Source organism: Malus domestica, chromosome 17 (genome assembly GCF_042453785.1).
Source record: "Malus domestica chromosome 17, GDT2T_hap1".
Classification (NCBI taxonomy): domain Eukaryota; kingdom Viridiplantae; phylum Streptophyta; class Magnoliopsida; order Rosales; family Rosaceae; genus Malus; species Malus domestica.
Window position 1 is genome coordinate 494666 of NC_091677.1, and position 14822 is coordinate 509487.

The window sequence follows — 14822 nt, forward strand, 5'->3', positions numbered from 1 at the left end:
TGTTTTGGAACAGCTAAAAGTGTTCTTTGATGTTTAGAATTGGGTTTGGCTAGAAGTTCTTTTTGTGAATAGAAGCACTTTTGATCATGTGAGACATTTGCTTTTCGATGATATTAGTGCTTCTTGGAGAGGAGTTTCAATAAGTTTTGATTTTCAAGAAAAATTATAAGTGCTTTTTACATGTGATCTTTCAAAGGAGATGATTTTGAAATGTCTGACATTTTGAATGGCGACGGAAATTAGTGAATATTGAAAGAAAAACTAATGAAAAATACTTAAAAATTGATTTTTAGTCTAAAAATATGAAGGAAATTCTAATTAGTGAATATTGAAAGAAAAACTAATGAGAAATGTTTGAAAATTGATTTTTTTAGTTTAAAAATATGATTTTTTGATAAAATGAACAGTTACAGAACTTTTCGTTAAAGATCCTTAAAGGATAAGTACCACAACTTAAAAGTCATAATAATGAGTTTATTGATGTTGCCGTAGTAACCGAAAAAAAATGTTTGCCCAACAAGATAAAAAAATTGCATTTGAGAAAGATTTACAAAAATTATTTTCCAAAACTAATAATTTGTTAAATTGTAAAAAGTTTTTAACTGAAAAAACAAATTTCAGTCCCCCGATATATGCATATATAGATTTTTGCAAGACCTCCACAAAATTTACACTTCGCTTTGGCTGTTCTGATCATACCAACCCAAACCCTCACCCTCTCTCCTTCTCTCCCTCTGCGACATCTCTCCCGCTCTCTCTCCCATTTGGCAACCCTGCAATTCCCCAAACCCTAGAAATCTGTCTCTCTGTCTTCCTCCCATTTCACCCACCTGCAACTGCAAGTGTTCGCTTGCAGAGGCTAATTCCGCTTTGGCGCTTTCCCCTCTCTCTTGCCGCATCTCGAAGCACGATTAGCTGCGCTCTCGTCTCCGTCATTCGCCTGCCAATTTTCTGCAATTCGAATCGTTTTGGTCTCCGATGGCGCACGGAAAAGTCAGTCTCCCTCAAGATCTCCTCCCCTCGAATCTGGTCGATTCACACTTCTCCGCCAAAGGTTTGCGTTCTTCTGCGTTTTTCAATCCGTATCTCTTCTCGCTGCATCGATTTTCTCTGTTGCTTCCGCATCATTTTCTTCCTTGCTCGATTTAAATCGCATTACACCTATATATATATATCTGTATTCTTTAGAATGTTGTGTGATGAAAGCTTTTGGATGTTCTTGATATCGTTATGGCTTTGCTTTTCGATGTTAATTTGGGAACGAAATGTGGGATAATTTTGTTGCCACGGTGCTCATGTCATCTTCCTTTCTGTTCTGTCCTTCATTTTAGTGCTGGTACAGTGCAAGAGTCTTTCCGTCTGTCTTCTATTAGCAGTTCATTGGAGTATTTGAACACTGTTTTTTCCACCTATTTTATTTTTACTTTCGATAGTGAACCTCTTGGATTTGTAAATCATGGACAATCTGATTTCGAAGAATGCATGTAAATATCTATCTTTTCTGTTTGCCATCTTAGATGAAGCCTTCCAAGGAAACATTGAGGAGAAGGCGCTAACGGGGTCCCTTGACATGTCAATTGGTGGTTGTGCTTCCTTTCTTATTATCCATTGTTTTTCCCATGTTCAATTTTGTTCACCTCATTGGCTATCATTTTACTGTATTTTTCTTTATGATTAAAGTGTGAGCCTGCCGGTTAATTAGTTTAACATGGTCTTAATTGCAGATCAAGTTGCCTCAGACAGCAGCATCCCTTTGTCTCCCCAGTGGCTGTATGCTAAACCAGATTCCAAGACACTGGCAACTGGAGCATCAGGAGTATGTACATTTTAATTCTTCTCTTAAATTTCTTGTGCTGCTGTTAATTTTTTAAAAGTAATTTGAAATAAAACTTAAATGTTAGTGTGGGCTGAGCATACAACTAGATTTACATTTCTAGCCTTTGATATCTTTACCCCTCTGGTGATTGCTGTCAGAAAATACTTTGATATCTTTACCCCTCTCTCTCTCAGAAGACCATAGTTTGGTGAATTCTACTAATTTAAATGCACTATAGTGGTTTTAAGCCTCTCAATTTGGGTTTTGGCCTATGCTTGTGGGGATTATCTTAATGTGTTTTAAGCCGTGTATATGATCTAGTGGTTGAATTGAAAAAGGACAATGAGTTGTGAGAGGAGTGAATTATTATGTTTTCAACAATGATTGGAAGGATGTAGATTTTGTCTCTGTAAATGACTATAATTCGCCTTGTTTTCTGCTGTCATTATCTGTTTCTGAATACCGATAAAATGACAGGAAATGCATGCAAATGATTCTCTGTCTCATGGAAACTCAACTGATCCCAATTCGAGAGACATTTGGCGTGTAGATGGATCTCAGGAGAAAAAAGATTGGAAGAGGAGTGCACCTGATTTAGATAGTAGCCGCCGCTGGCGTGAAGAGGAGAGAGAAACAGGCTTACTTGGTAGGAGAGATCGAAAGAAAGAAGATCGCCATGTAGGTGCTAGTCTAACGAGGGATGCTACTGAGAATACAGCAGAAGATCGCCGTGTAGGTGCGACTTCAACTAAGGATGCTGCAGAAAATAAACTATTGTCTTCTGACCGCCGGAATGAATCCCGAAGAGATAACAAATGGTCATCAAGGTGGGGGCCTGAAGATAAAGACAAGGACTCTCGGATAGAGAAAAGGGCTGAGGTCGAGAGGGAAGATGTACATGCTGAGAAGCAGTCTTTTTCCAATAGCAACCGTGCAGCTTCTGAGCGTGATAGTGATTCTCGTGATAAGTGGAGGCCGCGCCATCGCATAGAGGTTCAACCAGCTGGGGCAGCCCCATATCATGCTGCACCAGGATTTGGGATGGCTCGGGGGCGTGTGGAAAAAGTAGGATTTGCTGCTGGACGAGGGAGGTCTAACACTGGATGCCTACAGATTGGCAAACCTGTTCTTGGAAAATCTGGCCATTTTGCTGATATGTATTGCTATCCCAGAGGAAAGCTCCTTGATATTTATCGCAAGCAAAAGAAGGATTCAACTTTTGATATTATGCCTGATGGGATGGAGCATGTATCACCAATAACCCAAGTGGGCTCGATTGAGCCATTGGCTTTTGTTGCACCTGATGCAGAGGAAGAGGTATATGGATTATTTTGTTAAATATTTATTTAAATGTTCACCCATAGATGTATATAGAAATCTTGACATGCTTACTATCCATAAGGAATTGCTCTGAAGTTATCTTGGTTTTACAAGTAAGCACCGACTTGTTTCTCTGACCACCATTAACTGCCGATGTGATGCTTTCAGGCTGGTCTGGGAGATATATTGAAGGGAAGAATTACTAGCAGTGAAGTGGTATACAACTTGTCTGGGGACAAGAATGTATTAAATGAAGATGCTAAAGGTAGATAAGTTGCATTTTGTGGGACTCTTGCCTATTATCCTTATCATTTTTTTTTCCTTTTCTGATACTAGTTTTTTCCACCTATTCAGGATCTAGCAATGTCACTTTAAGCAAGGAGGAAGGACACTTTGCAGCTAACCCAGAACAAAATGTCCAATCTGCCGAAAAGGTCATTTTGAACAATTCTTTTCCAGTTACTGTCGCTGAGGTGTCACCTATTTGTGGCTTACAAACATTTATGTTAAAGGGTAAGGAAAAACTTTTGTAGACCTTATCTTTCTTTCTGGTTCGTTTAAACTATTGGTATTACTGCTTCTTGTATTTTAATACACTGTTTACACTTTCTCCAGAATGTGTTGCTACTGAAGGTGAGCAGAAAGTTCTGACAGTCACAGCAGCGGCAGATAGGGAGATTGGTCCTAGTAATGATGATGCTAACTCAAGAAGTTCAGGGTGCCAGGAGGTAGGAGATTTTGGTCTCTTGAAGCATCCTTTGTTGGACTGCTTTAAATTTGTTACAGTTTAAGTCGATATCCAGTTTCCTGATGATTCAAGCTCCCTTTTCATTTTCCATTTTTCAGCAAACCTCAAGCAGTGATCATCACTATTTCAAGAGCAATGAGGACGCCCTTCTATTGGAAAGAATTGTCTCACCTGAGGATATGAGTTTGTGCTACCTTGATCCTCAAGGGAATATCCAGGGGCCTTTCCTGGGGATCGATATAATTGCATGGTTTGAGCAAGGATTTTTCGGAATTGACTTGCCAGTTCGTTCATTTGATGCTCCCAATGGATCTCCTTTCCAAGAACTTGGTGAAATGATGCCACATCTGAAAACTAAATCTGGGCCTGTCTCCGACTCTAGTTTGCCTACTCAATTAGAGCCATTGGGTGCTGTTGGAGGCAGCTTGGACGAGAGAATATCTGCTCCTAACTATGATGGGGGGTCTGCTATTCTAAACAATCAAGGCATTCAGAATGTTGTTGCAGAAGATGAGGGTGTGTTGTGTTTCTTGTTTTTACTTTTCTATATTATTGTTTATGTCTACTACACTGTTTAATGGCTTCTTTCTTTTTGGTTTGTACAGAAATTGTATTTCCTGGAAGGTCTAAAGGCAGCAGCGATTGCCTTTTAAGGTCTTCACCTGACATTCATGGCTCATTTGCAAATCTTCCCAGCCTTCATTCCCTTGCAAATGAAGTTTCGGAAACTAACATCCCTGATCAGCAGGACGAAAAGCTGCATCCTTTTGGCCTGTTGATGTCAGAGCTCGGAGGCAACTCACTTTTAAGGCCTGCTCAATCATCTCATTCGTTTTTCGGCATGGATGATCAGGTTCCTTTTAGAGATACCTTCGTTGAAGGTGCCACTGTTGCTAATCAGGATTCCCTTGGTGCCATGATTGATCAACCTTCCTTCGTGGAGACACGGCCTGATAATTATATAAAAAATAACACCAATGTTAGTCTGGGTTCTATAGATTCTCCCCATTTACCTCACATGGGGCAAGCAAGCAATGGCTTTGACCCAGCAGAACATATAATGTCACAGAAGTTACTAAAAGAACAGCTTCAGCAGCTGAACCATCTTTCTCCATTTACCGTTGCACATAGTGCAGGAACAGGAGTGGACCGGTTCCCTGGATTTGGTTTTTCTGACAGCAAGAACCCTAATATCCAGCCGTCATTCCATCATCCAGTGGCAGATATGGAACATATTTTTGAAATGCAGCATCAGCAGCAGCGTCAGTTGGAGCTTCGTCAGCAGCAACACGAGTTGGAGCTTCAGCAACAGCAGCGTAAGTTGGAGCGTCAGCAACAGCAGCGTTGGTTGGAGCTTCAGGAACACCAGCGTCAGTTGGAGCTTCAGGAACACCAACGTCAGTTGGAGATTCAGCGCCAGCATCAGTTGGAGCTACAGCACCACCGTCAATTGGAGCTTCAGCAGCAGCAGCGTCAGCTGGAGCTTCAGCAACAGCGTCTCTTGCAGGATCAACTTCACCAACACCAAATGAAATTGCAGCAACAACAGAAATCTCAAGCTCAACACTTGCTCCTTGAACATTTTTTGCATCAACAGATGTCCGATTCTGGTTATGGGCAGTGGAAGGCAGATGCTACAAGAGGCAACCCTTTCGATCATTTACATTCAAGGAAGCACCTTCTAGATGACTTGCACCAGATGTCCCATTCCTCGAGGCATGATCCATTATTAGAGCACATCATCCAAGCAAATATAGGACGCCCGGGACAGACTGATTTCTTTGACCTGATATCTCAGGCCAAGCAAAGGAATATGCACACTTCGGAGCTGCAACCTCGTCTTCAGCAGCATGAGCTGCAGGCACAGCAGTTGTCCGCAGCATTGAGGGAGCAACTGCAGATGGAAGGGGAAAGGCATATCGGTGCGAACCGGTTTGTAGATGAAGCAAGCCAAGTTGTTAGGGATCCTGTTGGTCATCACCAGGCTCAGATGGTAGGATTTAGTTCTTCAGAAAATTACCAGCAACTTCCCACCCATGAACCGCAACTAAGCCATCTCAACTGGAATCATGCCATACGTGAGCAACTCCAGGGAGGGTTCTACGAACCTAACTCTCTGGAATTTGAGAGGTCATCTGTTCCTGCTAGTTCGCTTGGGATGAACTTGGATATTCTCAGTGCACGTGGGCAGGGTCTGGATGAGTTTTATTCGTCTCATCCATTTGGTTTGGAGCACTTGCCTTTTGGGAACAATGGACATCTGGAAGATGGCTCCGCTGAAGCACTTGTACCGCATTCGCATCTTCATGCCGAGCAAACCCGCCGAGACTCAGAAGCTGCCATGGATTTTTCTGATGCAAATATATGGTCTTCATCCGATGGTGATAAAGAACCCTCAAAACAAATTTTTATGGACCTTCACCAAAAAATCGGTCGTCAATCTACACGGTTATCAGAAGTTGATTATCAGCATCACCTATCATCTTCTAGAAACCGGGGAGAATCTGTACATCATCCATTTAGTCTTCTCCCTGATCAAGCAGTTGGTATGAACAACTCTTTCACGGAAGGGCCCTTTACATCTAATCCCAGAGCATTTATGGAAGATTTATCAGAGTTGGAGGGAAATAATTGGAAGAAGCAGGTTGTGAAAAGCTATGAAGGCAACATGGTAGAACAAGAAGAAACATCAAGGGAACTTCATAGTAATGCCCATAGCAGGCAGAGTTCACTTAGCAGTGCTGGTAAATTGTCAAATAATCTTATTTCCTAGTTAGTCTCATCTTTATTTTGGACGAGTTTCAAACTCTTTTGATGGTACAGGGGGAGGTGGGAGTTTTTACAGCTCCGAGACAGGAATAGATAAACCGCTTGGAGAAGAGATTTCTAATGGGAGGTAATTTTCTATTCTTTTTCCTTTTTATGTGCAGTACTATTATTCGAATGTGTGTGCATCATTTTGAACATCCGGTATTCTCGAGTGATGTGCTTTTTGCTGGTTCATTGTGATATGACCAGGTTTATTTCATTGCCTATATATTGCATGTATACTATTGCTGTAGTGTCCGTCTCATTGTATTTTTTGATGGTACATTGACAGGCTGCCTTCTACTGTAACCAAAGGGTACGACAATGCTTTGCATAGACGCCGGGTTTTATGTTCCCAGGACGTTTTGTCTGAGGCAGCACAAAGAAATCCAGCTGCAACCCAGGTCTCTGAAACGCAAGCATCTAGCAAGAATGATGCGCAATTTAGGAGGACTTCGTCTTACAGTGACGCTACAGTGTCCGAGGCATCATTCATAGACATGCTCAAGAAACCAGTCATTTCAGAGGCTGATGCAGCCAACAGAGCAGTGGCACTGGAGTCATCTGATGGAGGTGGCCAAGCGGGGCGGACGGGCAAGAAGAAAGGGAAGAAGGGAAGACAGATTGATCCTGCTCTCCTCGGCTTTAAGGTTTCCAGCAACCGGATCTTGATGGGCGAGATCCATCGCCTCAATGATTGATGCATAGTTTTCTCAGATTTAGGAGACATAGTGATCTCAGATTTTTTCGTTCCCGGTGTAAAAAATGTAGAGCTAATTAAAGAGACATGGTTATCTCAGATTTTTTTTTCCCCTTTTAGTTTTCCAATCCTCTGGATTCCAAGGTAGACCTTGTACATAGTTTTCTAACCGTTGCAGTGATTGACCGGATGTATAATGTAAATGGAGAAACAAAGTTCACTGATAAATGTCAATTTTTGTACGAGAGAATCGAAAATTTTATTTGACACCAATTTCCATTTTCCCTTGATTTCTTTTCTTTTCCTTTATTATTATTATTATTATTATTTACTTATTTATCTTACGTTTTTTGGTAAGCCGACAGCAGAATTATAAAAACACGAAACTTTATAGACTCTGCATTCAGTGTTTAAAATATCCTTGAAAGTGTTGGTATTTATGTCGAAATATTTGAAAAATCAAAGATGGATATGGAAAGGCGATGAAATGCAAATTTTATTTTACATCGGCGAGATATATGATCTCTAATGAATATCAACGATATGATTGGACAATTACTTATGTACGAATTTTCAAAACCGACTAAATATCGTGAGTGTTAACCTACATTTTTTTTTTATCAAAAATGCAAATTATTTATTGTCGCTAAATATTTTCAGTGAGCATTAAAGAAAACTTTATAAGATATTTTGAAGCGGTTTTATGGTTTAATGATCAATGAATGTAAATGTGGTATGATATTTAAACCAAAAACTAAAAAAAAGAGTGAAAAATATAGTAGTGAGGCTCAAAACATTGTTAAAATAGGGTTCCACCCACAAGAGTATGAACAGAAAGTCTTACTTTAATTTTCAAAACTTCATGGTGAGACTAAGGTGAAAAAAATTGTTTGAACCATGATTTATGTACCAATTTGCAAAACAGACAAAAACCTGTGAGTGTTTTCCCATGTTTTTTTTTATTAAGTGCAAATTCTTTTATTTTCGCAAAATATTCTCTATGGCATTAAGGAAAACTTTATAAGGTATTTGGAAGCGGTTTTATGATTTATTGAGTTACAAATGTATATGTAGACATGTAAATTTCGTTGCGTGCAAATGATGCGTCAAAAAACTCCATGTGACATATGACTCATCACAAATGGACAAGTCATCAATGACATGTGGCACAAATCAAGCAAATGAAGCTCAAAAGCATTCCTAAAGTGTGGCAAAGGGGAAGAAATCTTCTTAAAATCGGTGAAGGGCACAAATTGCTCCCAAAACCAGAAAGAAAGCTAAAGCATCTTCACAAAACAAGCAATAATTGAAGATTGCTAGCAAAATAAGCAAGAAAGTCCTATAGATTTCGGCCAAGCAAGGGAAAGTGACTGAAATTAAAACACAAAACATGCCTAAATTCTCCCATGAACGAATCAAGACACAAATCAAAGCCAAATCCATCCAAAGGCAAGCTTTGATAAGTCTATAAATACAAGGTCCTCAGACAAACATAAAGGTCGACAATTTCTATATTGAAGGGCCGAAATTCTCACAAAAGGAGAACCTCTGCCAAATATTTGAAGGCTAGAAAAATTAATAAAAAGGAAATGTTCAAATATCTTTAAATTTAGGTTTTAAATCGTTGATTATAAGTGTTTAAATATGAATTATAATAGACTTTGTACGAGAAAATATATTTTGAAGATATGAATATGATAGTTTGTTATAGTGGTAAGAGAAATATAAAAAAAAAATTAACAAAAATGATTCAAATTTTTGCCGGTGGCAGAAAGTCACGCATGCCTTTTTGGCGTCCTCAAGAATTTGAATCTTTTTTTGTACATTTTTCTTTTATTTCTCTTACCACTACAACAAACTATCTTATTCATATTCTTCAAAATCTATTTTTTCGTGCCTGACTCGTTTTCTAAACACCTGGGAGTTCACCTTGTTCTGCATGTGCGAAGTCCGCCTCCTGTTGTAATTTATCATAGTCAACGTCAAATTTGGGCCGACCACGTGGCGCTTGATTCTCTCTCTTTCATCTTTTACTCTGGTTTTCCTTTGATCATTAATTTTTTTTTCCTATTTTTTTTCTCGTTCATCTCTTTGTTTGTTCGTGTTCCTCTTGTTGGTGGTAGGTCGTCCCAGTCCCAGGCTTAGCCTGTGTAAGGCCAGAGGGGCCTGCCTAGCTACAGCCATGGGTTCCATCGCCATGGAACCCGAGGACATAGCAACCTACGCGGCCCTTCATTCAATTCCTCTCGACAATTCCACCCGCATTTGCACGTCGGTGAACATGATACATTCAAATGGCTTCTTCTTTCACAACAATCCTCTGCAGTATTCACTCCCCCTTCTCCTCATGCAATTCTCTCTCGCTACCGGCGTCATTGTCCTCGCCTCCTTGCTCCTCAAGCCTCTCGGCCAGCCTGTCATCGTCGCGCAAGTCTTAGTAAGTAATCATTCTCCGTTCTATATCATTGCAATCGTATTATATATTAAGCATGGAAAATGAATAAAACGAAAACCAGAGGTTTAGGTTTACGTTACAATCACATGCATAATTCAAAATTTTTTACGTTACAATCACATGCATAATTCAAAATTTTCTTGCATTTAAAATTGGAAAATCAAAACAAAAGATTTCAAAATTTTGTTAATTGGTTATCATTTACCTAACAGGGGGGTATAATACTAGGTCCTTCGATTCTAGGCCGGAGTGATGCATTTATCGATAGTTTTTTTCCTCTCAGAAGTTTCATACTGCTGGATCTTGTTTCCTCTTTTGGATACATGTTCTGCTTCTTCCTCATTGGAGTACAAACGGATCCCTTCATGGTCAAGAAGATTGACAGAAAGACATTTGCCATTGGCGTTGCGACGTTGATTGTCCCAGTTCTCTTGACTCAAGGATGGTGGTATCTCTTGAACCGCTATGTGAATTTGGATATAGAGGTGGTCAGTTCACTTCCGGCTATGGCTCTAGCAGAGAGTGTGCTGGCCTACCCAACCATTGTTTTCTTTTTGGGTGAGCTTAAGATCGTAAACTCTGATTTTGGGAGGGTGGCAATGTCTTCTTCCATGGTGAGCGGGTTGTGCAGTTTCTCTGTGATAACTGTCGCTGTTCTGGCTGAAGCCGCTAAACCAATGCCGGGTGATGATACCTACGACATGCTAAAAATAATATTCACCGGTGGTGTTGTTGCGCTTGTCATCGTTTTCCTCATTTGGCCAGCACTCAAATGGTTGATAAGGAGCGACTCAGTGGGACAGCCAATGAAGGAACTCCACATTGTTCAACTGCTTGTCGGAGTCTTGGTGACTGGCCTTTTCAGTCATACCACAGGTTTACACACTTACTATGGGCCTTTTGTTCTTGGCTTGACTATACCGGCAGGGCCGCCAGTTGGGTCTGCTCTTGTGGAGAAGCTTGACCTCATCACCTCCTGGATCTTCATGCCCATCTTCTACGTCAAGAATGGCTTGGTTATGGATATCTTCGCCATTCGACTCAAGAATTATACCATCTTCCAATCCACTACCCTCGTGGCTGCACTCGGAAAGTTTTTGGGAGCTTTTCTCAGTTCACTCCTGTGCACCAAAATGCCAGCCACGGATGCTATCTCGCTTGGCCTTGTCATGACCGCGCAAGGCTTTCTCGAACTTGGCTTGTTCAAAATGCTCAAGAGGAATATGGTATGGCATCTTCAATCCAGTCCAATTCCAATATCCTAATGTGAACAGAAACCATAGATTGATTTGTCAATTCTCATTGAAAAAAACATCTAATTTTCCAAAACGTTGTGCTTTTGCAGGCGGTCTATCACGAAGCATTTGTTGTGATGTGTTTATCCATTATACTTATAACAGGGGGTATCACGCCCATTATAAAACGCCTCTATGATCCTTCGAAGAGGTACATAGTTTACAAGACAAGAACAGTGATGAATGCGCGACCAAACTCCCAGCTCCCCATACTTGTCTGCGTACATGACCAAGATGATGTTGAAAACACAATCAAGCTCCTTGAGGCCTTAAATCCAACCGGAAAAAGCCCTCTTGCCATCTATCTACTCCACCTCATAGAGCTTGTTGGCCGTGCAAACCCTCTTCTCATCCCCCATAAGCTCACAAGAAGGACCTCCTCAAAGGCCAGCCCCTCGGAACAAATTGTCAATGCCTTTAGAAAGTACGAGCAAAGGAACCGGAGCCTTGCCACGGTCCATCCCTTTACCGCAATATCTCACTGTGCCACAATGCACGATGATATCTGTACAATTGCGCTTGATAAAAAGACTTCCCTCATAATAGCTCCATTTTACCCGATGCTCCATGCCAGAAAACAGAGGATGATCAACAAAAATGTTCTGGAAAAAGCACCTTGCTCTGTTGCAATCCTTATTCACCGTGGTGGGCTCTTCAGCAGCAGTTTCAAGAGAAGTTTCAAGAGAAGTTCAAGGGCAATGAAGTTGACAAGCGAGAGCGAGTCTTGTTATAATGTTGCTATTCTCTTCTTTGGAGGACCTGATGACCGAGAGGCAATGGCATTAGGGTCACGAATGGTTGCCCATCCAAACATCAACTTGACGCTGATTCGGATTCTTGTAGACGGAAGTATAATAAATACTAATGAGGACGTGGAGCAGAACTGGCTTGACGACGAGGTGTTGAGTGAGTTCAGGGAAAGCATGACAGACAACTATCGGGTCATGTACATAGAAGAGCTGGTGATGGACGGTTCAGGGACTATGGCTGTGCTCCGTTCCATGCAAAGTAACTACGAACTAGTAATAGCAGGAAGAAATCAAGACAAAGGGTCACCATCCCTGTCAGGTCTTGTGGACTTGGAGGAGCCTAGTGAGTTGGGAGCTATTGGTGAGGTGCTAGCCACCGCAGATTTCATGGGGGAAACCGGAGTTTTGGTGGTGCAACAACACACCAAAGCGGTGAATGACGAATGTGAGAGTCATACAGGAAACTTGAGGGAGACGAACTTGATAATGGATGATGTTGAGGATTGCCAATTCTAATATGAGATGCTCGTAATACACAATTATAAACACTGCCCAACTCTTTTGCTTCACATATCCGCCCCTCTGAAATCAAATTTGTTTATACCATATTTAGGGCCTCGTATTTAGATCTCGTACAAATACTCAGGGGACTTAAATGTAATTATGGGATAAAGGAAGGGGCAGATATGTAATAAGTGAGGAATCCTTATTCTATAAAAGGACCCCTCACCCTCACAATTGGAAAAGGCCTCACTCTCACTCTCGGAGGCCAATTCCTAAGCCTCTCACCCCCTCTCAAAGCTCTTCACTCACAGAGTTCCTTCTCTCACAAATACTCTCAGATAAATACATATTCAGTGTGGACGTAGCCCAAATCTTGGGGTGAACCACGATACATCTTGTGTCATTTACATTACTTGCAGATTCACGGTCGGATTTACGTTGTACCAAGACCGCCCCGGTTTTGTGCATCAACATTTGGCGCCGTCTGTGGGAAACGACACAAAAAACTATGTCGGTTCTCTTTCATTTTTTTCATCAAATCTCACCACTGTGAATCTGCAAAATCTGCAATAAACCCAAAAACCCATTTCGTTTTCCATTTTCTGGTGAGAGAAAGAAACAGAAAAGATCAAAATCTTAAACAGACACAGAGCCCTCTCTCTCTCTCTCTCTCTCTGCCTCTGAACTCACGCCTTTCCCCACAACCCACCAAAACAAAAACACCAGAAAGATGATTCAGTTACTGTTCGTAGTGATTTTATCAGAAATGCTTATGATACTGGCGTTTCTGTTCAAGACCCCTTCCAGGAAGCTGGTGATTTTGGGGCTGGATCAGATCAAGCGGCTGCCGCGGCCCCGTCGTGGAGAAGCACGAGTTAGAGCGGTTTAAGAAGCTCAGAGCAGAGGAGCTCAGGCTCAAGCTTTCACCAATCAAGGCGGATGCAGTAAGCTAAGAGAACCGCAGCGAGGGCAGAGAGGTAAGTGTGGAGCTCCACCTCTTCAACAAATGAGACCCACTCAGACCTCCTGACCCAGCCGACCTCACTCGACTTCGACATCCAACTCTGCTTCTTCGAAATTTTTTCAAATCCGATCCGCAAACACCACCAGCTCTCTAAACTTGGCAAACCATGGTGCTAAAACTTCAATAGTCGTTCGAAGTCCAAGAGGGTGGCTCCTTCGATTGAGCAGCAGCAGCAGAAAGCAAAAGCTCGGATCAGGCTCTCCAGGTGGTTGCCTGCTCCCAAAGTTTAATGTTAAACCCTACTTTGAAAATTGAAATTAATTACGAGATTGAGAGGCAAAGGCAGAGGGAAAATCGATGGGGAACAAGATCGCTCAAACGACGCAAGTGTCGGCGTCAAAGTACTACATCCACGACCTGCCGTCGTCCTACAACATGGTCCTGAAGGAAGTTCTAGGGCAGAGCCGCTTCTTCAAGATGATTGAGTGCAAGCACGACGAGGGTTTGGTCCTCAACAGTCACGAGTCGTAGCTGAGTCACCAGTCCGAGGCGGCTGCCAACGTGGACGGTGTCCGTTCAGGATCAAGAGACTGTCGCACAGAAAGCCTACCACGCCGCCGCCCACTCCTTCTCCGATGACACCTCGTCCTCGTCCTCGTCCTCATCACCAACCAGCTCCGCAAGGACCTCACCTCCACCAACGAGTTCGAGCAGTGAGGTTTTCGTTTAAAAGAAGGCAATCGCCATGCTCTTGAGTTTGTTGGATAAATACCCAGATGTTTCATCTCCAGACCATCAAATCTCGATCCCTGTTCCTCAAGATTGCCATTTTGAGCATTGTCTTTTGTGGGTCGGTCGTGGATTGGGAATATGCCACACCAACTGTTAAACGTGGGTTGCAGGTTGGACTGGCTCTGCCTCCGGAAACAGCGCCGACAGCAGCTGGCGAATAAGTCAAGATGACGTCACGGACGGGTCCACCGAGGCGGAGAGAAACAAACTTATGTTCTTCAACGGCAGGATTCACAGCTTTGATTTGAGGGACTCGTTGAAAGCGATGGCTGAGGTTTTTGGGGAAGGAAAGCGTGGCAATGCGTTGTTGCTGTGCGCATTTTACTTCTCGAAGGACGAGCGACGATGAGCTGTGGATGAGAGCAGAAGACTTTTTTCAAAAAGAGAAAGCAAAGAGAAAAAAGAAAAAAGCATGGCTACCCACTAATGCACAGCAATCCAAGCTCCAAGTTGATTAAGGGAATCCACTAGGCACGATGACAACGCAGAAGATGCCCACCAACTTTCATCATGCATGTTCTCACTCTTCACAGACGACACCATGATCTTAAAGTGAAAAGAAAAGGCAAAAGAGAAAGCAAAAGTAAGGAATAAACACCCCACCAGAATGATGTAATTTATTATCTTTCGGAGACATATGTATAAACCCCATCAGTGGGTAATATGTATAA

General features: G+C 41.9%; 2 protein-coding genes across 6 annotated transcripts; both read left to right on the top strand.

The window, feature by feature from the left end:
- The first annotated feature begins 630 nt into the window (after positions 1–630).
- Positions 631–7665, top strand: LOC103425850 (protein ESSENTIAL FOR POTEXVIRUS ACCUMULATION 1-like). Of its 3 annotated transcripts, none has more exons than XM_029096943.2 (11): positions 631–1054; positions 1518–1583; positions 1725–1816; positions 2294–3133; positions 3305–3401; positions 3491–3649; positions 3752–3864; positions 3983–4400; positions 4490–6628; positions 6708–6780; positions 6985–7665. In XM_029096943.2, exons 1-11 carry the CDS (start codon positions 979–981, stop codon positions 7391–7393), a joined length of 4482 nt encoding a protein of 1493 aa, XP_028952776.2. In that variant the 5' UTR covers positions 631–978; the 3' UTR covers positions 7394–7665. The 3 variants fall into 3 exon arrangements, with proteins under 3 accessions (XP_028952776.2, XP_028952777.2, XP_028952778.2); XM_029096944.2 differs by having other exon boundaries at positions 660–1054; positions 1518–1580; XM_029096945.2 differs by lacking the exon at positions 1518–1583 and having other exon boundaries at positions 671–1054.
- A 1791-nt stretch (positions 7666–9456) lies between these two features.
- LOC103425773 (cation/H(+) antiporter 15-like) lies at positions 9457–12462 on the top strand. 3 transcript variants are annotated; one of them, XM_029097336.2, is made up of 3 exons: positions 9457–9829; positions 10060–11073; positions 11193–12462. In XM_029097336.2, the coding sequence occupies exons 1-3, from the start codon at positions 9575–9577 to the stop codon at positions 12405–12407; spliced, it is 2484 nt and encodes an 827-aa protein (XP_028953169.1). In that variant the 5' UTR covers positions 9457–9574; the 3' UTR covers positions 12408–12462. The 3 variants fall into 3 exon arrangements, with proteins under 3 accessions (XP_028953169.1, XP_028953170.1, XP_008362094.2); XM_029097337.2 differs by having other exon boundaries at positions 9471–9829; positions 10134–11073; XM_008363872.3 differs by having other exon boundaries at positions 9689–9829; positions 10131–11073.
- The last annotated feature ends 2360 nt before the right edge of the window (positions 12463–14822 follow it).

What these genes read in the sequence shown, in the direction of transcription:
- LOC103425850 (XM_029096943.2), top strand. Translation starts at nt 979, where the DNA reads ATGGCGCACGGAAAAGTCAGTCTCCCTCAAGATCTCCTCCCCTCGAAT. An exon ending in CCTTGACATGTCAATTGGTG is followed by an intron (nt 1,584 to 1,724) that starts GTTGTGCTTCCT and finishes TCTTAATTGCAG; the next exon opens with ATCAAGTTGCCTCAGACAGC. An exon ending in TGTTGTTGCAGAAGATGAGG is followed by an intron (nt 4,401 to 4,489) that starts GTGTGTTGTGTT and finishes TGGTTTGTACAG; the next exon opens with AAATTGTATTTCCTGGAAGG.
- LOC103425773 (XM_029097336.2), top strand. Translation starts at nt 9,575, where the DNA reads ATGGGTTCCATCGCCATGGAACCCGAGGACATAGCAACCTACGCGGCC. An exon ending in TCATCGTCGCGCAAGTCTTA is followed by an intron (nt 9,830 to 10,059) that starts GTAAGTAATCAT and finishes TTTACCTAACAG; the next exon opens with GGGGGTATAATACTAGGTCC. An exon ending in AAATGCTCAAGAGGAATATG is followed by an intron (nt 11,074 to 11,192) that starts GTATGGCATCTT and finishes GTGCTTTTGCAG; the next exon opens with GCGGTCTATCACGAAGCATT.